Genomic DNA, 27,328 nt, shown 5'->3' with positions numbered 1-27,328 from the left:
AACTACTGCTATCTGCCACTACTAAGTTGAATTTCCAAAGAATAATGCTGTTTAAAAAAATAAGAATAATGTGAAACTGGCAAAGTAAAACACTTTCATACTGTGTGATCCCGTTTGTATTATATTCTTAAAGTGACAACATTAAAATGAAGAATAAGTTCAAGGGTTTATAGGAGTTAAGAAGCAGAGGGCTGCTTGGAAGTAGGAATAGCTGTAAAAAGGCAACATGAAAACTGGCATGGTGATGAGTTATGCTGAACTTAAACTATCAGTGTCACTGTTGTGACATCCACCAGAGTTTTGTAAGACATTATTTTGAAGACTGAGTAAAAGTGAACGGAATCTTTGTATTGTTTCTTATAGTTGCATGTAAATCTACAGTTATCTTAAAAAATGTAATTTTAAAAAGGATAAATCAGTAAGTGTAGGAGACAAAGCTAAGGAAAATAGCAGATCAATCGAGAAGATACAAAGTGTAATTACTAGACATTACAGGAACAGCAATCAAGAAAGCATGAGAAAAGAAAACAATTTTTTTTTCCATTCAAAAAAACACAGATCTCTAAAGTCCTCACCCAGCATAAACTGCTTCCAGTTTATGATTAATCCAATTGTTATTCACTAGTACCAATACGTGCCCATTCAGATATCCATGGTAGAAATCAACCTATCAAAAAATAGCACCCTTTATGACCTTGAGAAATGTTACAGTCCCAGCATTCAAAAGTCCTGTTAAGGTAGAAGCTAGTTTTAGTACTACAAAGCTACTACTGAATATATGGAAGTCTTAGGGAATACCGAGAGATGTCCCCTTTCAATGCAAGCCCATTGCTCTGGAGTAGGTATGATGAAGGGACACTGTGAGCAAGTAAGCTTAATATCTGTGCATTCATTTCCACATCTAAACCTTGAATGTTTTTATGAGGGTGGACCTTTCATGATTCATTTGCCACCGTTATCGTTCTCATTTTCCTGGTCCTTGGACAGGTCATTTTCACTGCTAGAAAACTGGACATTTAGGTCATGGGAACCATTGCCGTTTGTCAGCTATCTGACAGGGGAGGAATACAAGTCTCAGAGCAGCGGATGCTACATGGAGTAGAGTGAGCAGTGTGAAAAGGGAAGGTTCCAACTGGGCAGGGACTTCTGTGCTTTTACTGTTGTTGACTTGTTCTCAGCCAGAACTCAGGTTTTAAAGCCATGAAAGGACTGGGTCCAAAATACTTTCAACTGACGGAGGCTCCAGAATGTATATCAAGGGCTTTTTGTGTTGTTTCCAGGGCATTATCCAGAGAATATCATACCACATTTTTAATGTTTTTTCTATAATGCCAACATTCAAAAGGTCATAATTTGTTGTAATGATGTTATAATTAGGTTGTGGTAATGATAGAATTTGTAGATTTTATAACCAGAATTGATTCATAAAATGAATACAGTCCCAGCAGTTTATGTTAACATAATTAAATGGAAATGTAATTCTAACTCGGTTTGCTTATTAAATTGAAAATTACCAGGTTATGAGCATACTCACATTTCTGGCAAAAAAAAAAAAATGGTGGAAGTCTAGAATTTAATGAAATGTCCATTAAAAAAAAAAAACATATTCAAGGCCCTATTGCTGGTTGCAAATAAATTTCCTAAAACACACGCAAACTGATAGTAAGTGACCAGGTGCTTTCTGTTAGGTTCCTGCTAATTCTCTTTCTCTTTCCTCTGCAGCCATTGGTTTAGCCCTGGTGCTAGGACAGAGCTTGGCCAGGTAAGGAACGTTCTAGTCCAAAAGGAAATCACTTAGTTTCTTTGAAACATTTACCTCTTTCCCTTCAAGGCAGTCAATCAGCTTTCCGAGAAGGGATATAAATCCCTAATTCTTTTAGAAGTTAATTGTGCCAAGGTTTAATACACTAAGCAAACGAACAGACCCTTAACAGGCCTGAGTTTTTCTTCACTGCCACCCTCCTCAGCTGAAAATACGTATGACTGCAAGGAATGGCTCTGCAACTCTCTCGTAGGACTTCACTATTTATATTTGTTTTTCACAGAGTTAAAGTCTTATAACAGTACATGAACTGTGAAAATTAAGTGATAGGAAAAAATTAGCCAGTGAGGGCCTGTTTATTTGAAGTTAAAAGGTTGGCATTTATTGTCCTTCAAGTTTGCATTATAGCTGTAGAATTATATAAAAAAATTAAAACTAAAAATAATTTAAAAGATAATGGACAAAGAAATTTAAAAGATTTTTAAAAGTTTTTAAAAGATAATGGACTTAAGCATCCCATTAAGTGCGCCAAGAATGGCACGGTTAATGCACCAAAGGCTCCCCCTGACGTCTTGGGATTTCATAGCTCTCAGTTATTGCTGAGGAGACAGTTGGAGACAGCGCAGACAGTTGGAGGGTAGGGATTTTGCCATACTTATCCTTTTACCAGGATCCCACAGTTCTTGGCTCACAGAAATCCCTCCTCAATGAATAATAGGAATCAATTGAGTAAACAAACGAATCTTGTCATTTTCCAGTTGCTAAATTGAAAGCAAATGGAAAAAAAAATGTATTTCTTGATGACACACATGGAAGCACAAAGATTAGTTGACTTACAAGGAATTGACATTTGATTCAGTTATTTTGATGTCAAGGAAGTAGTCTATTTTCTTTGTTCCTTGAATGTCTCTCTTTCTGAAACATGTGTTATACTTTGATGCCTAAAGCTATGGTAAATTTTAAAGCATATGCACTTGAGGGTTTGTGTCCTTGAATGAAGCAGAAGTTGATAAACAGCACAAAACTATGCTATGCAGGAAGATATGCCTCTGAAGCGTAAGGGACTGGTGAACTGCTTACCTTTCGAGGTCCTTTCTTCTGAAAAGTGGGCACGCAGGGAGCTAGTGAAGAGAGGGTTGTGTCGTGTAATGGTAGTTGCTAACATTGCTGTAATGATGATTTTTGATTTACATTGGGCAACACAGTTGCAGGTACCAGAGCTCCTTCTTAGCAACAGAAAGGTGCCATGTTATTCATTATGAACTACTTCTTAACACATAGGTAGGATAAATATCTTGTAAAATCAGTTGTAGTGATTTTTTTTCTGTTAATTTGCCTAAAATTAATTCTTAGTTTGCCTAAAATCACCAAGAGTGGTTCGCCTATGCATTGTTCCTCGGCATTTGGAAATTAACTAGGCCAAGTTGCATGAGTGATAGGTTCTCCACTTTTTTTTTTTAATATTTCCTTTTTTATTGAAAAAGCAGAGTAATAAAGGGGAAAAGGAAGGCAAAGAAGAAAAAAATCTGTCTGCTGATTTTCTCCCCAAGTGACTGAGACAGCCAAGAATGGTCCAATCCAAAGCCAGGATCCTGGAGCCCCATCTGGGTTTGCTGCATGTGTGATGGGGCCACGTACCGGAGCCATCTTCCGTAGTTTGGCCAGGAGCATTAGCACGGAGCTGTATGACAAGTGGAGCAGCCAGGACGCAATGGGCACTCCAGAGTGGAAAGCCGGCTTCACAAGTGGTAGCATAAGGCTGAGCCCCAAAGCTAACTCCAAGTGATCTTACTTGTGAATCAGTACTCAGAGTATTCACAAGGTGGACTTTCTGCTCTCTCAGATAGTCCATGTCCCTCTCTATGTATTGCATATAAAAATATCTCATTAAATAAGGATGTATTTTATCCCCAAATATAATTTTTTAACTATATTCTCTGCCCTTTACAATTCCAGAAATACTAAGGCATATTTTAATTCTGTGTTTTAGATTATTACATTCTCGATTGCTTCCAGCTAAGCTTAATTTTTCTTTCAAAAATTAACTCATAGCCAACGGCTTGTGAGTAGGAAAATTGACTAATTTTATTTTCTAAATATGCGGTCTTTAAACTAATTTTTGAATGAGCCTAATGCTCAAAGTTTGACTTAGCATTTCAGGTTTTTATCTTGACTAGACAGCTTATAAACAAACACAGTCCCAGTTACTGAATATGGTTATAATGTATAAAGCAGACTCAACAGAAAATTATTGAGGACAGAATAAATGCCCAAAATGAAAGGAAGAAAGTATGATTATATTCTTAGAACTGTATCTATGAAATTCATGAAATATGTTTTCTGTATGTTAATAAATGAACAAGCAAAAGAAAACAGTGCCATTATGGAAAATAATGTATTAACTTTCTCAAGCTTTCAGTCAAAGTATTTTATTTTTTGAAAAAGCTTTATTTTTCTTTTATTGGAAAGTCAGATATACAGAGAGGAGGAGAGACAGAGAAAGATGTCCCGTCCGTTGACTCGTTTCCCAAGGGGCCCTAACAGCCAGAGCTAAGGCGGTCCAAAGCCAGGAGCCAGGAGCTTCCTCCAGTTCTCACACGTGGTCATGGTCTCAAGGCTTTGGGCTGTCCTTGACTACTTTTCCAGGCCACAAGCAGGAAGCTGGATGGGAAGTGGGACCACTGGGAAAAAAAAAAAACAGTGCCCATATGGGATCCTGGCACATACAAGGCAAGGACTTCAGCCGCCAGGCTTCCGCGCCGGGCCAATAGCCAAAATATTTTAAGAAGGCTATGAACACATGCCCTTGTCTTATGTGGATTTCTGTTTAAACAATCTCTTGTGTGTATATATGATATAATGTGGTATATTAAACCTGTGGCCGGACAGCATTGTAACTCTTGCCTAAATTAGGTTTATCTAACATAAGGCATTTTCCCTGTATGGCATGTTACAATCTCCTTGTGATTGGGAATGCTAGAAAGTGCTCCAGCGCCATGCTTGCGGGCAGCTGGGCAGAGCGAGCTCATCAGGTAAAAGTACAAAACTGGAAAAAGTATCACACTCAAGGGACCACAGGGAATGCGTTTGTCCATGATATGAGAGCTGAATCTGGAAGACGGTGTCAGCTTTGATCTCAGCTAGGAGGACATCATTCTCTGTGACTGTTTTTGGGTTTTTTATCATTTTGCACCAGTTTATGAATAACAGCAAAAGCAAGTGAAGTATTGACTTTGGAGATGCAAACACATTTAGCTACTAAACGAGTTCACTTATGTACAAATAATAAGAAGCAGCTATATATACCAAAATCTTCAACAAGTTCATGGAAAGCACATTAATTCTGTTTTTCCATGAGCGTTTTATGCGCCTAAGTGTATGTATACATTCAAAGAGGAATTCTTTGCATTCTGAGAGTTAATCATTTCCTGGTTCAACTTCGGTTCAATTATATGCGATGCTGTGAGCTATTGGCTAAACTTATGTACAACTGATAAAATGCAGTACAATAAAGAAGTACAAAAATTTCTCAATAGGCAGTCACTGATTTTTTTCTTGTACTAACTTCTGAACATAAAGAAATTATAATGGGGCCAGCGCGGTAGCCTAGTGGCTCAAGTCCTCGCTTTGAACACGCCAGGATCCCATATGGGCACTGGTTCTAATCCTGGCAGCCCCGCTTCTCATCCAGCTCCCTGCTTGTGGCCTGAGAAAGCAGTGCAGGACGGCCCAAAGCCTTGAGACCCTGCACCCACGTGGGAGACCTGGAAGAAGCTCCTGCCTCAGGGCTTTGGACCGGCTCAGCACTAGCCATTTATGGCCACTTGGGGAGTGAATCAGTAGATGGAAGATCTTTGTCTCTCCTCTCTGTATATCTGACTTTGCAGTAAAATCAAATAAATCTTTTTAAAAAATGATAATGTTGACTCCTCCCTTAATTAAAACCATATTTCACTTCCTTCCCCCATCTGATAGTTCTTTTTTGGTTACTTCAATTATAAACCCCATTTTATTTATATCCTTCATAAATCATATTTTTCTTACATAATTATAAAATAACTTAGGCATTTTGTATCAGGGTCTCACAATTTGCTAAAAAAGAGATGTTCATACAGAACAACTTTTTGCTCTTGAGATGGTTCAAGTCCGAGGCAAAGAAATTGTAATTAGAGAACCATGTAGAGGATACAGGACAGGAGAGAAATGCTAGGGCGAGTTCACAGCTGGAAGGGAGAAGGGGGAGACGACTGTGTGACGTCATTGTTTTGCGTTGTCCTTTTAAATTTCAGGCTTTACCTCCTTCAAAATTATAGTTTGACATTTTGAGAGTTTGCAAATGTCCTGATGGGTCATTATTTACATTAGATATTCCAGAACTCTCTTTTCATTTGGAGAACACCTACGAGCCAGGTGTGAACAGCCCTGCAGCTGTGGTTTTTTTTTTTTTTTTTTTTTTTTTTGGAGACTTGTAAGAAGTTTCCTGAAAAGTGGCCGCCAGTTGAAACCCTCCTGAGCTCAGCTGTCTCAGCTGTCAGACAGCAGAGAGGGCTGCCGTGGAGTAAACTCGGTGCTGTGGGCTGCTTCCTCTTGAGTGTGGGATTTGACCGGCAGGTGTTTGTGGAACCATCACAGAAAGCTGCACTTTTAACATTTAAGATTCTGTGCTATCCGCATCCCCCCTCACCTTCCGCTTTCCGTAAGTCCTTCCTTTTTTTTCCAAAATGTTACAAAGCCACACTTTCAGTGCATTTTGCAATCACAGGATTAAAGAATTCAGCAAATATCAAGTAGGAAAAACAAAAATAAAAAACCAGCAACACTGTTCCAGAAGAATACAGAAAAAGCTTGTAAATGATCGTCAAATCAAAAATGTCAGGTTTCCTCACATAGATTACATTTTCTTTTTTTTTTTCTTTTTTTTTTTTTAAAGATTTATTTTTATTATTTTTTTAATTGGAAAGGTGGATATACAGAGAGGAGAGACAGAGAGGAAGATCTTCCGTCCGATGATTCACTCCCCAAGGGATCGCAGCGGCCAATGCTATGCTGATCCGAAGCCAGGAGCCTCTTCCGGGTCTCCCACGTGGGTGCAGGGTCCCAAAGCTTTGGGCCGTCCTGGACTGCTTTCCCGGGCCACAGGCAGGGAGCTGGAAGGGAAGCAGGGCTGCCGGGATAGAACTGGCGCCCATATGGGATCCCGGGCGTGCAAGGCGAGGACCATAACCACTGCGCCACCGCGCCGGGCCCGATTACATTTTCTTATAGCCACAAAACAGGGACAACACTGTATTTGTCGTTTGGGGGCTGGCTTATTTCTTGGCTCCATTTCTGTAATTCTAAAAGACCACTGTTTCTGAGAAGCAATTCCTGGTGAAATCCCACAAGTTTTTCATAGTTTTGTACCTAGGCTCTACATTTATGGATTTTAATGTAATTCTTATGTGAGTCATTTTTTTAATGTACATCTGCAGGTCACTAATAAGGGAATTGTATCTCCGTCTGACCTAAGTCCAGCAGTCTGAAAGTTGGAAGGTAAGAAGCACTTCGCACCATATTCCAAAGTTCTATTTTTAATTGGAGTTGACATAACTGAGTCAGAACCTTGAAAAAGGACCTCACTTGTGACACTGATAGGAGTCCAAGGAAAAAGAAAAATACCATTAAGGCTAAAGAATCACAAAATCTGACTAGCTACTATTGTTTATTAGAGCAAAGATCAGGGATTCTTGTATCTTGTATTGTGAATTCATGGCTTGACTTGGAACATGCTGAGAACCTTTTAAGTATAAGTCTGTATCTTCTAGTATTTCCCTAGATTGTGTCATCTTAACCCGAGAAAGATTTAAGTTGTTGTATTAACTTTTAAATCCATGACTCAGAGATTGAAGTCTATATATCTATCTCAACTTCATTTTAAAATCGCAAAGATATCATCAAATTTGTAATGTTACTGGCAAGGTGAGATCATTTTATGATGACTTTTTATTTAGATACATTGCATTAAATAATTTCAAAATTCATATCCTTCTATCACAAAGCCCATCAAAATCATAAATTTTGAAGCAGAACCATGTTCTGGTATGAGCCTAGTGGAAGGAGGTGTCACATCCAAATTCAGGGATGCTGCTCAAGTGAAAGGTCATCCAAGTAGTAGCTTCTCTAAGAGGTAACCAGAGCTAGTGGACACAGCATGCATTGCCTGAAAATTGCATTGTTCAAAGCTAGACCATGGAACTTTTATTTCAAAATAATGTACCTACGATTTTAAGAAGTTTGGACTGTTTGGACACAATCTTAGGGATATTGCTCAATATATTTTTAGTCATAGAATTAGAAAGTTTAAAAAAACCACTCTTGAAGAAGATGGAGATTCCATCATCTTACCTCTACCTACCTGTGTCACAAATGTTGGTCTGTAAATATATGTATTTTAAAGGCACTAAACTTAGAAATGCCAAAGTATTTTTCTTTTTTACTTTTAGAAGCAATTTCATGTTCATGGTACGAAGTGTTTCTTATCTGAAACACTTTCAGATTAATGGACTTCAGACATATGTTGCTGTTTTTAATAACTATGAGATATGATTTCAGTTACATATCAGATACTATTAAATCTCATTCGTATGGATTTCGTCTCTTCATTCTTGTTTTAAGCACTCAGATTATTCCCAGCACAGTGCTGAACCATAGAGATGCAAGAGGCCGGATGAGTAACTGAAAGGGACCAGAGGTGCAGGGCTTTGGCACACACCCCAAACTAATCTCAGACCCTATGAAATTGTACCATAAAATTCAAAATTTTTCAAAAAGATGCAAAAGAAATCTATGGTAATAACAAAGAAAAGATTGAGAAGGCTGAGGCTATATGATGTGTCATTAAGGAGGTTAGGACAGGGATAATTGGAAACCTCAAATATTATGAATTTAGATGTGTACTCAATTCTGAAGTGGAGGGAAACCTTTGTAAGCTGTTAGGATTTACCTCAAATGAGTAATATAATCATCACATTGATTTTAGGACGTTCAAATTGGCCATACTGTGAAGGAAGGATTAGACGGGAACAAGGCCAGGGACAGCAAAATCACTTTGGGTATTGTTTCTGGTGAGAGAAATAGAGTGTTGCTGGTCACAGCTGACATAGACATTTTCAACAATTTTAGATATGTTTATTTAGTTAAGACATTCCTGAAAGAATAATCTACCCATATTCTTGATGATCTAGTTAATTTCTGTACCTTCTCAGTGATAACTAGATATGCTAATTGATTCTAAGTGATGTCATTGAACAATTTAAAGCAGTTACTCTAGTCTTCACTAAAAACTGTTCATACTGGTCAGTCAGTACCCACTGACAGTAACACTCATTAATTATAATGTTAATCTTAGCACTTCCTGTCTTCTTGTCGAATAGAGCTAAGCATTTTACATTGTCTAGCTTTAATACTCCCAGTAGCCGTAAATATGGATATTATTGTTATCTCCATTTTACAGTTGGGGACCAGGGCTTAGGGAGGTTAAGTACTTTGCCTAAGGTTACCGTGCTTGTAAATGGTAAAGCTGTTATTGGAACTTAATGACTTGTTAGTTCCTGATACAGCTGGGATTAGAACCTGCCTTATTACCTCTGAGACTGTTGTTTGTGCTAGAGTTAATTTCTAATATACTGTATAACTTTTTTTCTGCCTAATCTTGCATATAATCATAGATCTGCATAAATAAGCTAAGCTACAATTTGAATAACACATAATGAAGAGTGTTGACTATTTCTTTTTTCTTGCCAATTAGGGTAAAGCAAGTACAAAGGGGAGTGGATGAGAAGGCATTTTGAAGAGGCAATTAGATATATAATTTTTTCTAATTATGTATTTCCAAGCCAATTAATTCCTTTGAAGAATAGTGTTTCAAGTGTGTTTCTTTACCAGGTTTAGGCAAGTAGGTACAGTATGGTGACATGCCTCAAACTACTCTTAGCAGAATGCTGTAGTCTAGAAGCTGTTGACATAAACTGGTTGCATTACTTTTACCGGGACTATTCTAGAGAACCAGGAATAGAACTGAGTTCTAGACCTCCGGCTCCAGGCTCACTACTAAATGACTAGAAAGAGCAATTTAGCTTCCAAGGAAAAATTGCCTTGCCAGTTCTCACGACCATTTTTGCAACAGTGATGGTGGCATCTCGCTCAAACTGAGTATTCTTTGCTTAAAGAGAAGCTAGAAGAAAAAAATGTAAAGCAAGTGAACAACTACTGTTCCACTGAATATTTTTCTACTATAATATAATGAAAATATTTTTGTTTCTACAACTTTGTCCTAATACTTTTGTACAGCATCAGCTTCTGAGAGATAACCGAGCTGAAAGAGGACACAAGAAAAACTGTTCTGTGAAAACTGCCAGCAGGTAAGCCACTCAGGTTCACTTTGAATTCTCAGCGTTATGTCAGCTGCATTTGTTTTCTATGCCAAAATGAATGTAATTTGGGTAGCCTTGGAATCTCAAAAGCTAGCTTAAAATAGTCTCCATACTATTTACTTACCTATATATTATTTCATCTGTATTATTTAAAACTGGTGAAAAATAAAGAAGAGATTTTTGTTTAATTCATTTCTTAAAATGGGATAGAGAGACAGCCCAATAGGCATCTCCCAACTGACATTTCACTTCACCCATGGCCACAATGGTTAGAGTTGGGTCAGGCTACAGCCAGCAGCTCAGAATCCAATCAGATGTCCGACTCGGATGGCAGCAGTTCAACTCTTTGAACTAGCACTTGCTATCTCCCTGGGTACACATTCTCAAGAAGCTGGAAACAGAAATGGCGTGTTTAAGACTCAAGCCAACGCACTGCACTATGGGAGGTAAAGAGGTGTTAAAGGGCAGCACCCTAATCAGCATGCCAAAAACCATCCCAAAAGAATTGATTTTAAAAGAAGTATTGTGTTTCCCATAATGAATGGATTTTAAATCAATATTATTTCATTAAAAAAATTAAACTTGCTCCCCAAATTTAAATGGCAGTTAGGCTTTAAGAGAACAAAATGTGTTTTATTATACCACTATATCAATGAATGAAGACTGAGAAAAATAATAATCTCTTTAAAAAGAAAAAAAAAATTTTTTTTCATTTATTTGAAAGTCAGAGTTACAGAGGAAGAGACACAGCAAGGGCTTTGCCATCCACCGATTTACTCCTCAGCCAGGTCTCTGCTGGGCATGGCAGGAGCGCACTGGGCTGGCCAGCTTCTGATGCCTGTCCCAGGCCCTTAGCAGGTGCTTGAGTCAGAACTCACCCAGGATTCCAACCAGTGCCAGAGATAAGGACAGTGGCCTTCCCTGCTAAACCACAGTGCTGGCGCCTGGATTCTTCCTTAGAAATGGTTTTACAGTCATGTTCCTTTCATGTTGTAAAAATTTGCCTTAATACAAAAAATTTCTCCCAGTTTATTGTTTTGGACAATATTTTAAACACACGTCACTGGCAATACATGGGGAAACTCAGTAACTACTGCCGTGTTGATTCTACCTCAATATAACTCATGTTTTTGATAACTTAAGCAATCAAAAAATATATACACAAATAATTTCCCCCACATAAAATTACCAAGGTTAAATTAATAGAATTCTATGCAGTCCAGCATGAAAACAGAGAACTTACTCTTAAGATACAGAATTTATACAAAATTAACCACTTAATAGGCCATAAAGCTAGTAGCAACAAATTTCAAAGAATTTATTATTAATATCATATTCCCTGACTTAACGTTAATTAGGTAGCAAGCATATTTACATTTTAAAGTTTGGAGTTAAAAATAAACATTATTTCTGAGTAATTCATATATCAAAAAGTGAATTAAAACCAAATTATGAATTATACTTACACGGTAATTAGAAAATTTTACGGCCGTAAATATTTGAAACTTGGATCGAGTTCCCATTCCAGTTAAGATTTTAGTCTACAAGATTACTGCCACCCTCCTTTAATGCCAACCATGGATGAATTTAGAAAGTTAAAATAAACAGAAAACTGCAAGAAGTCCTCTGTCTTATGAACTTGTATGTGACTTGGACCTGAAGCAAGAGGCGATGCAGCCGCACTCAGGTGCACCAGGAATGCGATAGGAACCCTTATGATCCGTATAGATCTAACTGCCCGTCACCTTAGGATGGATGCTGCCTTCCCCACACTGAAAGACCAGGATCTGTGGCGCAGATATCCATAAGAAAAAAATTCGGGGTGGCTCCCAGGGCTGTTTGTGCACTGCGAAAGCTGGGTGAAACCATGCTAGGAACAAATGGTTATGCCTGTGCTTGGCCCCTTCTCAAACCCAGAACTGTTCATTATAGACTGTGCTAGTTTCAGTGGTTTTCAGTGATTTTATATTTCTGCCTATCTTAGGATATTAAATTGTTCTATTCCTGCAACACTTTTAAAGATTATAGCAAGCTCCAGTCCAGTCCTATCCTTTCTCATCTAATTTCATTCCTGAAAGGAAACTGCTTTTAACTCTTGTAGCTATTCTTCTACTACTGACATGCACGTTTCTGTTATTTCGTGCTTAAATTGCTATTTCTTAAATTAATTTTTGTTATATACAGACTTCTTGCTGTGGTTCCCTTTTTCCTCTCCTCCTCCTCCTCTTCTTCTTCTTCTTTTCTCTCTCTCTCTCTCATCCCTTGCCACTCTGCCCCATCTACTCTGGTTTGTGTTTCTCTTAGACCAAATACACAATCTCTATCTTTATCAGTATGATCATGTATATAGTTATGAGTCACAGATATATGACCATTTACCTATGGAGATCATTCTGTTTTAGATTTTTCTGGCCTCCCTCCAACCCTGGCCCCATGCTGTGTGCCCTACCCTAACTCAGCAGCCACTTCCTCATGGAAGTGTACAGGCCCCCCATTCAGTGACATGGTGGCACCTTTTTTGGTGCGCCCCAATTTTGAGATTCATTCTACTGCTTGCCCTCTGCTGAATATCTGGCATCAGGACACATCTCTTCACTGTCACCCTGAGAATCCTGCTCTTCTCTCTACTTGTGAGAGCTCGTGGTCCCTGGATCTCATACCATATTTTTATTTCCAAGATATTGTATTTCCTTGAATCTTCCTCTTATAGGAGGTTCTTTGTTCTGATTTGTGGAGTCCGTGTCTTTTTTGATTCCTTTGCAGCTGTTAGGTTAGATATAGGGCAATTTAAGACAAAGTAAACAAAAAGAAAGAAAGACAAGTTTAATTCTTGTGGAAAGTTTTATTGAATGCAAGATGAAAATGTTTTCCCTTCCTTATGTTGTGTTTTTCTGTGTTCTTCCCCTTACATCTGCTTTCTTCCTTAGTGCTTGTGATATTCTGTTGGCTTTTCTTGCCGCTTTCAGATGAGCAACTTCACTTCCCATTTGGAACTTGTGGAAAAACATAGAGGTTAGACAAAACTGTAAGGTATTAAATCAATAAACTGTAGGATCATTTTCTCTCAGAATATACCAAGCTAGTAAGAAAAGCTAAATGCAGAAGTGACCCACTGTCATTGACTGAACTATGAGACTTCTTGAAGTAGATATTGCTTATAGAAAGTCTGAAAACGGGCACTTTCGTTACAGCTTTAGCCTTTGGAGTCTATACATCTGACTCTCCATTCCTCAGCAGTTTTCAGGATTTCCCTAGCAAGGTTCTAGGGGCACATTTCCCAGTGCGGCCAATGATGTAATGCATTTTGATTGTGGTTTTCGGGATGTCCAGTTATGCCCTTTGTTTTGCGGCGGATCTACTTTTGATAGTCATATAGTTTCTTCAGATTAATGATGAGTGCAGGGAAAATTCTCTTTCAACTCTCAGCCTGTTCTGCTATGACAAATAATATCAAAGAGCTGTCATCAAGTAACCAATTTTAATAAATCCAAGCACTTCTCCCCGGAAGTTCTGCGTCATCAGTAATGGCTTCTGTGTTCACAGGCTATTCTGTGCTTCTCACTCTTCCTACTGGGTGGGTTCCTTTAGATCTCTTCTCCTGCTTCTTATTCTGCAAATTATCCCCTCTCATAGCTTCAGGCACCATCAGCAGTTCACATGACATTATACCAGGCCATCACATTACAGCTGTTAATAGTATTAATGCATTGCGGTCGCTCAAATGTTCATTAGAAATCTGATCCATATTCTCATTCTTCTCACCTATGTTACCTAATGGGACCTGTAATCAAACTTCTGAGAGAATTTTGCTCATTCTTTAAGTAGAAAGAATTTTAAGTGGTTCACTTGATTCTAGTTTTGTAATCTATATTTTATCACTTCAGTTTAATGTCCTGAGAGATCTCCCCCAACAGAGGGTGTTTCGGACAGTGGGTGCTATGAAAACTTTTCCTCTTAGCATTGTATTCATACGATGTCTCTTCCTCGTGGTATTTGCTAGTACATGTTTCTTGTGAGACGAATATCAGGTGATTATCCCCATATGATGTTTCTCTTTGATTGTCCTATGGAGTTGTATTTCCTGGTAAGTCTTGCAATTTCCATTGCTTCCTATATATTTTCCTGCTACCAAGTTTCATCTTAGCTTTATTGCGTTCTATCCCTTATCTGATATTTCATTGATATCTCAGTTTTTTAGGCCATTCAGTCATTTGGATATACCTTAAAACTTCAAATTCAGAAAAACATAAAACTCCTTAATGAATAAACACTTGTTTGTAATGTAGAGACTACATACCTATATCTGTGGCTTTCACTATTTAACACTTGTGAATTTTTAGTGATTATTACATGTAATTGCTAGAGTGAAGAATCATATTCACCCAGACACACCTGAATCTCAGAAAAATGCACACAGCTGTTAGTAATACTTAGAATGATTTCTTCACTTGGTATCTGTGTGGCAGCTTCACCTTTCTAGTTGCCAGCTTACCCAGTCCAGTGAGACGGCACACTCACCATGAAGAAGTTATGGGGAACGGATTTATTACTCACAGGTTGATTGCAAGGGACAGAAGAAACCTAGGGTCCACTATGAGTTAGGACCTCAAGACTCAGGAAAATTTCCTGCATTAAATGGAGTGTCAACCGCATATACCTCTTGCACCACAGCTGGTAGGCCTTATATACCTTATACACCTCAAGGACAGGGGGACCTACTGGGATAACACATTCAAAGGACCTCCTGTTTCTAAGGTGTCCTAGAATAGACCTCAGGTTGTCTCCATCTCAGAATGTTGCATTCCCAGCACATTCTACACATACTGAGAACTCCAGATGTTAACAAGTATTTTGGTCCAAAGCCACCTGGAGAACTGTCCATAATATCCAGCCTCATGTTTCAGCATGGCAGTACTTAAATATAATTTTATGCATTTCAAAATTAGAAAAAATCTTTTTCATGCCATAACCTCATTTAATAACACACGATTGTTTCTCATGTCAGAACCCTTTGATTAGTATCAAAGCTCCCCAAGGCCTTTACGTTTTGGCTCTGGTATGTTTTAGGGAGTGGATCTTTCTGCTTTTTCACCTACATCTCTTATGACACCAACTATGAAGCAGAAAGGTTAGATCATCCAGTGGTCTAGCAGACATGCAATTTCTAGTGCAGTCAGAATGCTTTAATGCTGGTATTTAAACAGTTCTACCCAGTTTTCTATTTTAAGTATCTTTGTTAATTCACATTATTAATTTTCTGACAGCATTTTATTTTTCATTACTCTCTATTAAATGACCTGATAATCCCTGATACTGGCTGCTCTGATGTATCACTATTTCTTGTGAGAAAGAAAATGTAAACTTTATTTTCTATTGTCATCTTTGCCAATTAATAGTAAAAATGGTCTCCTGAAGGAAAAAAAAAAGTGGAGCGATAATTTAATAATAGCAATGAAACCAACAGCATTCATGCAGACACACACAACACAGAAAGGTTGTTCCTATTTACATTTGTCCTGAGCATGTGCGTTTCCATAGGATGACAAAGATCAGTATATTTGATTGCGGAGGCAACAGATCGAAGTGCAGCTGCTCTTTATTTGATCTTCTCAAGATGCAAAGATGCTCTAGGGTTCTGTTTGCTCGTCCTCCCCACGCTGCCATTCATTGTTTGGAAAGGAGACCTAATTTGCAACAGATACAAAACTATTTGTCATTTTGCAGGTTTGCCAAAAAATAAATGAAACTATTAATTACTAGATTTTTGAGCAGCTGTTAATAAATTAGAGTAGAGCAATTATTCATTAGAGCACAGTTTAATGACACAGACTGTTTACTGTTGCTTTTCATAGGAATGTATGAGCAAAAGTAAGTCACTGACCTGTCTTGATTGACTCAGGTGTTTAACACAAATTCTTCTTTGTCATATAAAAACTGTAGTGAATTCAACCTCATATTTTAAGTAAGTTAACTCACTTGACATTTTATATTTTTTAGATTTTGAATTGGTATGTCAATAGCTTGAAGCATCATGTAAATACTAACTTGAAAAATAAACCTAAAAGTGGCATTAGATTTTATCATTCTAAAAACCTGACCCAGTCCTTTTGATACAAAAGCATACTTAGATTGTTTTGATTCATTCTGATTATGCATGAATGAGGTAATAGAAAATATTCACATGCTCCTTTTAATTAGAATGTATGCATGCCATACCAGTTTAATTGGAATACATCCAATTATACATATATTCTAATTTAGAAAATAAGAATAGCTTTAGGTATACAGATACTTCGAGGAGATTAATTGAAAACATGCCACATATACATCTTTTAAGAAGAATTTAATTAATGAGTTTTACTCTATATGGCCACATTAGTACATTTTATGAGCTTATACCATCCTAAAATTACTGCCAGTTCTTTTGGAAACCTGGAATTCTAACCTTCCTTGCCAAAACATTGAAGTAATCATTATAGAGAGTTGTTTTAAGTTGTGTTTATTCTAAATAAAATTAGATAGCTACCTAGGATATCAAGAGGCAGTTTTCCAATTTAACATGAAGAACTCATGCAGAAAAAGGGGAGCCTGCCCTTTGCAAATATGTAATTTGGCCACTGTGTGGTAACATTAAATAAAAAGAATGAAAGTAATCAGCTACTGTCTAATGGAACTCATACTGCCTAAATCCTCTCTTGCTCTGATAGATGAGCTAGACACTTTCACACTGAACAGCCTTTCACCTCCTGGACTGCATTGGAAGTTGGCTGTGGTCACTAATTAATGGGAAATAGTTAACATATGAAAGCTGTTCTGGTGTCCCTTAGTTGAAATAAATTTGTGCCTTGAAGTCCATTTTCTTAAGGACAGGTGTCTGTTTCACAGTTGGTGTTCTCCAAATTGGTGCTGTGATTAAATCGGCATGGACACAAAAGTAACCTTTAACTCCCAGGGATGATTCTCATGGGAAATGATTAAGGTACACCTGCAAGGCCACATCACAGCAGCCCGTGCCACTACTGAAGCCTGGGTTACAACTTCATTAGGAATACATTTAGGGATCTGTTAATCCACTGAGGACGTGAATCAGAATACTTCCCCAAGCAAACAAGCAGACCTAATTTATTAAAAAGTAGCCACTGTAAAAATTAATATTTTATATTAACAAAATAATAGACAGCAGCTACCCTGGCACCTTTTAGTCCCCAAAATAAACCTACATTTATACACCACATTGACACTGCTTTAATTTTTAAAATAGTATTTTTATCAGTAGAACTGAAATAGTATGAATCCTCAATTTTGAGGTGTTTAATACTTGTCAAGTCACAGGAATAATCCTGCAATCTAAAAATTTAATGCATATATAATTAGAATGTTTTACTTAATGGGCAAAATGTTCGGATACTAAACATTTAACTGTAACTCATTGTAGGCATGTGTCATTTCCATTTAATTATGAGATTAATTTTAAAATAGCAGGACAATCTCCTGTCAGAGACAGAGCTGTACTTTCAGAATCATCAGTTTCTTTATAATCAAGAATTTTCTTTTGCCTCTTCTCTTTAGAAATAAATGTTTCTCATCATTCCTTAGTGATGTGTATGTAAACTCAGGTATTGGTAGGGATTTACCTTTGTTTATTTCAAATACTTCTGATCAATTCTAACTCTTACCCAATTACATTACACTAAATTAACATAATTCAACAGATGTTGATATTTAAATGTTTTCTGGCATTCAAATCTTGGACAGCTGTCTTTGAGCTTGGGGAAAAGACAAACATTTAGAGTTAAATGCTGAACATATGCTTAAATTACTAATTAGAAAGATGGAATAAAAACTGTGCATTATCCTTTCTAAGGACAATAAACTCCCGATAAAGATTTTTTTGTTCATTTTTTTACATCAACTTACTATCCATGTATGTATATTAATGAGATGATTTAGGCCTCATGGGTAAGTTAATTTCAAATTTGGTCACTTAAGAGGCTTGCTAGGTCTGGGGAAATCTCTAATAACTTTACAATGGCAATCTTAAGAGTTGAGAGCATGCTTGTTCACTTGCATTGTCAGGGTGCTAAAAGCAATTTTTAACAATCATTTATGATACAAAATTTTATTGTATACAGAAACACAGAGAAAATGATACACCCAGTGCATCTCACTTGGCTTAAATGATTACCAATGTTGTCAGTAATCTTGTTTCATCGGTACCTCCACCCACACCTTCCAGTCACAAACCCAAATTATCGTATTATCAACTGAAAAATATCAGGAAATGTCTGTAAAAGGTAACAGCTCTTTAAAAAGAAGTTACAGTATCGTTATCAAATCTATTTGAAAATCACTGTAATTCCTTAATGATTTCATTTGCTATTTTGCATTGCTACAGTCATCTCATTGCGTTATAATCTGAGTATCTTTTAATTTAATTCCCACACCTACCACTGCTTTCCTTGAAATTAATTAGCTGAAGGAGTCAGTTTGATTTTCCTGTAAATTGCCATATTTTTAAAACACTGACTTATTTTTATTAGGTAAATTTATAGAAAGAAGAGACAAAACAATCTTCCACTCAAAGTTTCACTCCCAAAATGGCTGGAATGGCCAAAATTGAGCTGATCCAAGCCAGGAGCCAAGAGCTTTCTCCACATCTCCCAAGTGGGTGCAGGGTCCCAAGTGCTGGAACCATCCTCTTCTGCTTTCCCAGGCTGTAAGCACAGAGCTGGTTGAAAGTGAAGCAGCTGGGACATGTACTGTTGCCCATATGGGATGCCAGTGCTAGAAGGTGGAGGACTAGCTCGTTGGGCCATGTTGCCACCTTCAAGGTGCCACATTCTGAGAATGGTGCAGGTTTTACCCATGTGATGTCATTTTATGTATCCCTGTCTCCTGAATTTCCTGTCCATTTCTTTTTCCTTGGCTTTGTTTTGTTTTCTTTGCTGAGATTGGTTCAGAGGCCTCTTCTTTCACATCCACCTTGCTCCACCCACCTTGCTGTGACTTGTTAGCCCAAATTGGATGGCCAAATTGTTGTTAAGCACCACAGAATCGTGATGCGTTAATTCTATCATTTTAGATTTGTTTATTAAGATAGAGACCATGTAGTAAAAGCAAGATGAATGAATGTTTTTCCCCCCCTTTGAATATCAATTTTCAAATGAATTGGTCTCTGACATTAACCAAAGTGAAGGCCCTTCAATTTAAATTGAAATCCATTTGATGTGTCATTGCGTTGGTTGTCATCCTAATTTATGCTAAAATTGATTCTCGTGTCCAACAAAGGTATGTGTGAGCAGTCTAAACTGTGCTTCTTCGCTGTGAAAGTCTTCACTTTGTATGTGTTTCTGGTTTCTTGGCTTATCTTAGATATATTTTGGCCAGAGCAGGTTTCAGCCATTTCTCCAAAAAGCATAAACTTCTTTATGAGGAAAGTATACAAAGCACAATGCCAGGAGTCTCACTGTGTAAGCTGTTTCCAAGAAAATACCAAGTATTATTCTGGTTTTTCAACAATGATTCCTATTGAATGGTTGAGTTAGAATTCAAGGCATAATTGGCCTTCCTTAATTGTAAGCAACTTTTTCAGCCACATTAAAAATGTTACCCAATGACACTACACTAATCATTGATTTTATTTATTCCCCCTGAAACTCAATAATAGACTCACAGTCTATTCTTAGACTACAGTTATCACAAGGATAACTGTAATGAACATTACAAACTCCTGTGGTCTTCCACGTCCCTCCCTCCAGCCCCCTGGTCAGTGATGAACTTTTTCTGTCTTTGGAGTACAGACCTGATTGGAGGGCTTCTCCAGCAACTCCTTCTAGTTTTAGAAGTGATCTTAGTTAGATTTCTATGTTTTACAAGAAAGAATCACCATATGATCATGACCATCAATTAGATAATCACTAAAAGAAGGTTACAATCCTTTTTCTGCTTTTTTGGTATATTATCCTTTCTCTGTATATTTTGTATTTAATATATATTTGCCCAGGAATATGTGATTAGTTTTCTACATTTTAAAGTAACTTGAGATAATTTTTTCCTAAGGACTAATATACCAGTGTATCAGTTTCATTTTCAGAATCAGATTGTTTACAAGTATATTTAACTATATTTTGCAATAATTCAAACATATTTACTATTTCCACAATCATATGTTTACAAAAAGTTTTTTCAAAGAAATGTAACTTGTACTTGGGTTTCTTCCATTTATTCCTTCCAGTCTTATGTAGGTCTGGCTTGCATTATGCTTTGTGGTTTATGCTTCCTTTGACATGTGCTTCCTTTGCTGTTCTCTCTTTTCTTTTTTTTAAATTATTATTATCACTTCATGATACAATTCCACAGCCGTAGGATTTCCCCTATCCCCTCCCCAATTCCTCCCCCTCACACACACAGAGTTTTCCTGTATCATTGCAACAATATAGTCCTTCATAAACAGTGATATGTCCATCACTGCGGGCATGGACAATGCCAGAGTCCAGCATCCTATTATCAGGAAATAGTTAACAGTTTCATTGAAAATCCATCTTTGATCTGCAACTAGGGATGCATACTGCATTTTATCCCAATATCTTGCCACAATACAAAATCAACAACAGGAAGAAAAATAGAAATTTATGATACCATGAGGTTAAGTAACACACTACTGGATATGCTAGTCTCCAAAACATAGTTGTTATACTTCCCATTAAATGAAAAGCCATAAAACAAGACCAACAACATGAAGAAAAAAAGAAATTAAAAACACCATGAAGTTGGGCCCGGCGCGGTGGCGCAAGTGGTTAAGGTCCTCGCCTTGCACGCCCGGGATCCCATATGGGCACCGGTTCTAATCCCGGCAGCCCCGCTTCCCTTCCAGCTCCCTGCCTGTGGCCTGGGAAAGCAGCAGAGGACGGCCCAAAGCTTTGGGAACCTGCACCCGCGTGGGAGACCCGGAAGAGGCTCCTGGCTTCGGATTGGGAACCTGCACCCGCGTGGGAGACCCGGAAGAAGCTCCTGGCTTCGGATTGGCATAGTATCGGCCCGTTGCGCTCACTTGGGGAGTGAATCATCGGATGGAAGATCTTCCTCTCTGTCTCTCCTCTCTGTATATCCGCCTTTCCAATGGAAAAAAAAAAATAATAATAATAAAAACACCATGAAGTTAAGTAACATGCTAAAAAATGACTAATGTTTCGGTGGAGAGATGAAAAAGAAAATCAGGAATCTTGAAGAAAGTGATGCTGCTGAATGATATATGGGTCAATGAATAATTTAATTAGAAAGAAAGTGTTTTGAAGAGATGAAACTAAAAAAAAAAAAACAAGAGACATATTATGTGCTGATCTTTTCTGGTGAGATATGTGTCCTGTAGGCAATAAATAGAGGGATTTTGTTTTTTTAATCTAGTCTACTTATCTACGACATTTGATTGATGAGTTTAATCCATTTACATTCAGGGTTAATATGTATGGATGATAATTGGTCCTGCCATTTTAGCAATGGATTGTTTATTTATTTAGTTTTCTGTTGTTATTTTACTGAGAAGTTCCTCATCTTTGCCTTTGGTTTTGGTGGGCACTATTCCTCTTTGTCAAGAGAAGCTCCTTAAGTGTTCCTTGTAGGGCAGCTTTGGAAGAGACGTACTCTTCTAATTTTCTTTATAGTAGAAGAATTTTATTCCATTTGCAAGGACAAAGGAGAACTTTGCTGAGTACATTATCCTGGGCCGACCATTTTTTCCAGTTAGAATCTGCAATATATCACTCCATTCTCTTCTGTCCTGTAGAGTTTCCTATGCGAGGTCTCCTGTGAATTTAACTGGCTTTCCTTTATATGTCAGTTGATTTTTTTTTCCACGTGCACTTTTAAGGATCTTTTCTTTGTGTTCAGTTGAAGAGAGATTGATTATCATGTGTCATGGTGAAGATCACTTTTGGTCAACCCTGTTGGGAGTTCTGTGCCCTGCCTGGATTTGTTTCCCAATTCTTTCTCTAGACCAGGGAACTTTTCACTTATTATTTCATTAAATACATTTTTAAACCCAGCTTCTCTTTCTGCACCTTCTGGGACTCCCATTGCTCTTATGTTTGCCCTTTCAATAGTGTCTTTCAATTCTTGAATACTTTTTTTGGCCTGATCCAGTTCTGCTTTTAGCTTTTTGTTTGTTTCCCTATGGTGACAGGAAGTAGCTTCTAATTTTGAGATTCTTTCTTCTGCTTGCTTCATTCTATCTTGGAGACTCTCCACTGTACTTTTCATTTGCCCCACTGTATTCTTCATTTCTGATATATTAGCTTTCATTGAATGCCTGCTTTACTTGCCTCCCATTGTTGATAAGAAGTTTTATAACAAATGTTTTGAATTCTGTAACCCCTATTTTCTTGCTGTCTCTGAGGTTGGCAAAAGTTTTTGCTTTTTTTCAGGGGAGTCTTCAGAAATGTTCAATGTGCCTTTGTCTCCTCTTTTGCTCTTGGTCATTGTACTTCTGGTTAGCAGAATCTTTCCTTGGGGCGGGTTTCTAAGCTCTGTCACCCACAGGTCTACAGTTCGATTTTACTTATTACACTTGGTACACAACTCTTTGCTTGCAGTCACTCTTGTCACTCCCTTCAGTGAGTTCCAGATCTAGGTTCTTATGTTAGATTTCCACCATGGTCTCTGTAGCCCCAGCTCCTGTCTCACCAGTCTCCACCTCCTGGGATACCGTGCTGAGGCTGCACCATTGTCAGTGCAACCTTTCTTCCACTTCAGGTTGGAGCAGATCCCAGGATTAGGGAGACACCAGGTGTCCTATACATTTAGGTTTTTGGTGTTGCTGATCTTGCCAGAACCTGTTGGCCATTAGGTCTGAGGGCCACACGGGCCTATTTTGACCAGTACAATGACACAGTTGGCATTATTTTCCTGTGGGTCCAGTGCAGTGCACTAAATTCAGTGAGTTCTCTCCAAGCTCAGCGCATGCACATCTCACTGTTGTCCCTGCAGTCTTAAATTCTTTACCACAGTGTACGAAATGGCACCTGATGTGCCACTACTAGAGTTTTTGATCTGCTGGCCATCAGGTCTTGAGGGCTACCCGCACCTATCTTGGGTGGAATCTGTAGCATGCCACATTTTTACAATTCACCAAGCCAGAAATGGGATCACTTCCAGCTCAGTACATGCATAGTACTGTCCTGTAGCCTTTGCCTCCTTAAAGAAAATGGTGCCTGATATGGCTCTCAGAGGTGGATTGGGCTGTGAAATCCACCCTGTTCCTGTACCTCCTGTCTGGGATCTGCCGCTCTGTCTCTGCTCTTGGTCAGATCAAACACACCAGCATGACGGGCAGTTCTTTGTCTGGGTTCCCCTCCTAAGCTCCCGACAAATGTCCCTTCCCACTTGGTTGCTGTTGGAATTCTTGCTGCAGGTAAAGTTCAGATCACCACTTGCTGAACGCTGCTGGGGTATCAGTCACTGCATCACCACACTGTTGTGTCCGCCACTTTCCTGTGTCTGTCAGTCTCCAATTACCCCTTTGCTGTTCTGTCCTCTCCAATTTACTCAAATGTACCCTCTCTGCTTCACACTGGCTAATGTTTTTCCATCAGTTTAAACGTGTCCTTACCCTATTCCACCATTTTGATTCTCCGACTACTGCTTTCATGTATAATTAATTTCACATAAACAAATGGTGGGGAAGTAAAGGATGAGCTGAACTTTTCAAATATGGCCATGTGTTTACTAGCACACAACAGTCATGTTCTCAGTAGAACAGCAGTCGCTCTTGGCCTCCATAAGAGTACAGCACACACAAATGATGGAAATGAGACATTTTGGAAGTACAAGGTAATAGTTAACAGAAAATCCATGATGACCATCCAACATGAGAAAGTCAATGGGTTTTAGACCTAGTGACTCTTGTGGGTGGTTGAAATAAAGGTGAGGGGCTCGTTCTGATATGCTATGACACATGTGAAGCAAGCAGAGAAAACACTAAAAAAAATTAAATTTTTGGAACAAATTGCATTTTTCTCAAAAATAGTTGAGTAGTATGGTTATTAAATGATGCCAGACCTCTTTTTATTGCCGCATATCAATACAGTATACATGTAATGAGTGTACATGACAATATTTTTGCTTGTTGTGTACGTAGTGACACTCTACATTAAACACCTTTATGAAGTACTGCATAACGAACTGCAGGCCCTTAGCTCACCCTAACTATGTGGAACGAGGTAAATTATATTCTTTTTCTGTGCCTTGGGCTTCTTGCTTACAAATTAGATATGATAATAAAAAAAAGTGTGTGCGAGATATTTTGCATGAATGACTTATATTTTCAAAAAAATAGATAGTAGTCTAATCACAGATTTTGAAGGTAAAGGAAATTGAGTCAAATTGTAGCATGTCAGAGTTTGATAAACATACTCCTCAAATATTGACACGTTTGACAAGTGGGCTTTTCAGAGATATAATGGGAAGGCCAGATGTCATTATCAGAAGGAGCATGTTCTGGCTACCATCTCATCTCACATGCACATCATGTTATTAGAAATAATGACTTTGATTAATACCGCAGCCTCTAATCTGTGAAAACCTGACTTTATCTTTGGACAAAGAAATCAGTCCAGCTGGGATGCACATTTGGCCAAATTGTTTTGATACTGGGGTGAGATCCCCATATCATGTGGTACAGTTCCCTGTTGAGTCCCAAATCTTCTAATACACATGTGGGAGGCAGCAGGTAATGACCCAAGTGCTTGGGTCCATGCTGTCCATTTGGGAGACCTCCCTGTGTTGAATGTGTTTTCTGGCATTCGGAAAGAGTTGCCTGCACCCATACCCACCTCAACCCCACCAAGAATTTAAAACTTTTTAAGACAAATTTAAAGAAATCCTTATAGCTGCCAGAAATGCTTACATTCATCAATTCCATTGTTTTTCTCTTTTTGCTAATTCTAATTTATCCCCTATCTTTTTTGAATTCTTAATTACAAAATAACTCCAGAGAAATAGTAATGAGTATTTTGTGTGGTCTCCCATGCCTTTCAACCAATGTAAGTGCATACTCATTGATTGGGACATTTTAATGTAGTCTGTGTGAGTCTGTTTTATGTTGCTGTAACAGAAATAGCTGAGACCAGGGTGAATTATATAGAAATGATATTGATACAGTTCAAATTTTGGGGAGTCAAAAATATGGGGCCAATATCTTCTTAGTTCAGGTGATGGCTTCTAGCTATGTCACAACCTGGGAAGTGGCAAGAGAGAGGGACAGGCAGCAGGACAGAGTCGGGAACCAAGTGCAATTATTGTAAACAACCTTTGTTACCATAACTAGCTGGTGTCTGCAGAGAAATATATTGATTCCTTCCAAAGACACACCTCCTATCACATAAAGACCTTTATTCAGTTCCGCCACTTAAAGGGTCTGCCACCTCAGCACTGCCTCCTGGAGATGCTGCTTCTACAGCACATGAACCTTTGGGGAATACACTGAAACCGCAACATGAGTGAAGAAGAAAAATAAAGCAAGTAATGTAACAGTAGAGTTGCTTTTTTAGGGTATTGTAGATATCTGCAGGAGGATTTTCTTCTAAATCTATGTTATTAAATTCTGTTAGTTGGGATATTCTGATATTAAAGATGACAATATGGCATATTTTAAATATTCCATTTAATTTTAAGGTAGATATCTCCCTTCTGTCTTTTATTATGAACATTATGATTTAAATCAACTATTTAGGTAACGTTTGAGTGTCATTCTCAATTAATAACGCAAACAAGCTGAAAGCCATGGACTCCTGGCTAGCTAAGAACACATGCACATATTATGTAGGTATTTCCTGAGGTTAGTGGAGCACTATGATAGAAGAATGAAGAGAGTCCTTACTGATGAGGTGAAAGCAAAGTGAAGAGGTCCCTGGACTCTCACAACAATCTCCTGACACACAGTGCTGCCTCCCCCATGCTAGGCATGTAAGAAACACCCTCAACTTTAACTCCAGTGTACCTGTTTGTTACCTGGAGCCAGATAAAGTAGACTGGGACTCCATATTCAGGCTAGGACAGGAAATGCACCAAGAGGATGAAGTGTACAGAAACTGCACACTGCTGGGCACATCCCTTTATCCAAGAACTAGTCTCAGATGACAGGTAACAAAAGCTTGAATGGTTCAGACTGGAGTTGCAAACAGGTAAGCAGTGATTAGGAATGGAATCCTGAAGCAGTGGATGCTGAGACAGGAGCCAGCAAGGTGTCTTCAAAAGCACCACCATCTCCAGGTTGCAGTTACCATCTGAGGGATCTTTAGGATTTTATTATAGAGAATTAAGATACTTGGGGCCACCATTTTGGGGCAGGAGGGTTAGCCATATCCTGTGATGTATGCCAGGAGCTCTGTTTGAGTCCCAGCTGCTCCTGTTCCAATAAAGCTCTCTGTTAATGTGTCTAGGAAAACAGTGCATGTTGACCCAACTGGGAATGCTAGCTTTGGCTCTTGCTCAGCCTCAATGGCTGTGACCACTCCAGGAGTGAGCCAGCAAATGGAAACTGTTTCTGCCTCTCCTTTTCTCTTTTACCCTGCATTTCGAATATGGAAGACTGGGGGTATAAAATAACCTTTATTTTCTAAAAGCTAAAAAGTGTTATTACAGGAAACTGAAACACAGAAAGAAAAGAACAAAGTCTTCCACAGTCACAAGCATCTGAATTCAGCACATCCTGTGGGTCCTGTGTAGGCAAACACAACATCCACCTAAATATAAAATGTACAGATAGAACTTTCTCACACTTTACCAATATCTGAATATTACCAATTCTAAATCCCAATCCTGTGTGACTATTTTGAGAACCAAGATTATACCACAGCAACTCATTGTGCTAGGAAAAAAACACATAATTCTTATTTTCTAAGAGGCATAAAAAAAGCAATAGGGTCTAAATAAAAGTTCTGGCTGAATTATAGTTAAGATGCTACATTCCCTTACTGCCTGGTTTAAAGTGACACAGACAGCAGTGGTCCATGCTAAGTGTATTATGTCTAAGAGAATTCATGATCAGATACTTATTATCAAAATACTAACAAGAAGACATGTTTGCATTCGCTTAGGTAATGTACTCCTATAGCACAGCCAAAAGAAATGCACATCCATGGCGATCACACAGCTATAAATA

General features: G+C 38.2%; 1 protein-coding gene across 2 annotated transcripts in view; it reads left to right on the top strand.

The window, feature by feature from the left end:
• Window positions 1-27,328, top strand: part of GPATCH2 (G-patch domain containing 2) — a 153,816-nt gene that overhangs the window by 109,004 nt on the left and 17,484 nt on the right. Inside the window, exons 7-8 of one of the 2 annotated variants that reach the window (XM_040985679.1) lie at window positions 1,723-1,762; window positions 10,091-10,161. The exons of the other annotated variant lie outside the window; for it this stretch is intronic. Coding sequence (XP_040841613.1) covers window positions 1,723-1,762; window positions 10,091-10,161 — 111 coding nt within the window. The remainder of the gene's footprint in view (window positions 1-1,722; window positions 1,763-10,090; window positions 10,162-27,328) is intronic. 2 annotated transcript variants of the gene reach the window in all.

Source organism: Ochotona curzoniae, unplaced genomic scaffold (genome assembly GCF_017591425.1).
Source record: "Ochotona curzoniae isolate NIBS_2020 unplaced genomic scaffold, NIBS_Ocur_1.0 contig_430, whole genome shotgun sequence".
Classification (NCBI taxonomy): Eukaryota; Metazoa; Chordata; class Mammalia; order Lagomorpha; family Ochotonidae; genus Ochotona; species Ochotona curzoniae.
This window is presented reverse-complemented; position numbering and strand designations above follow the sequence as displayed.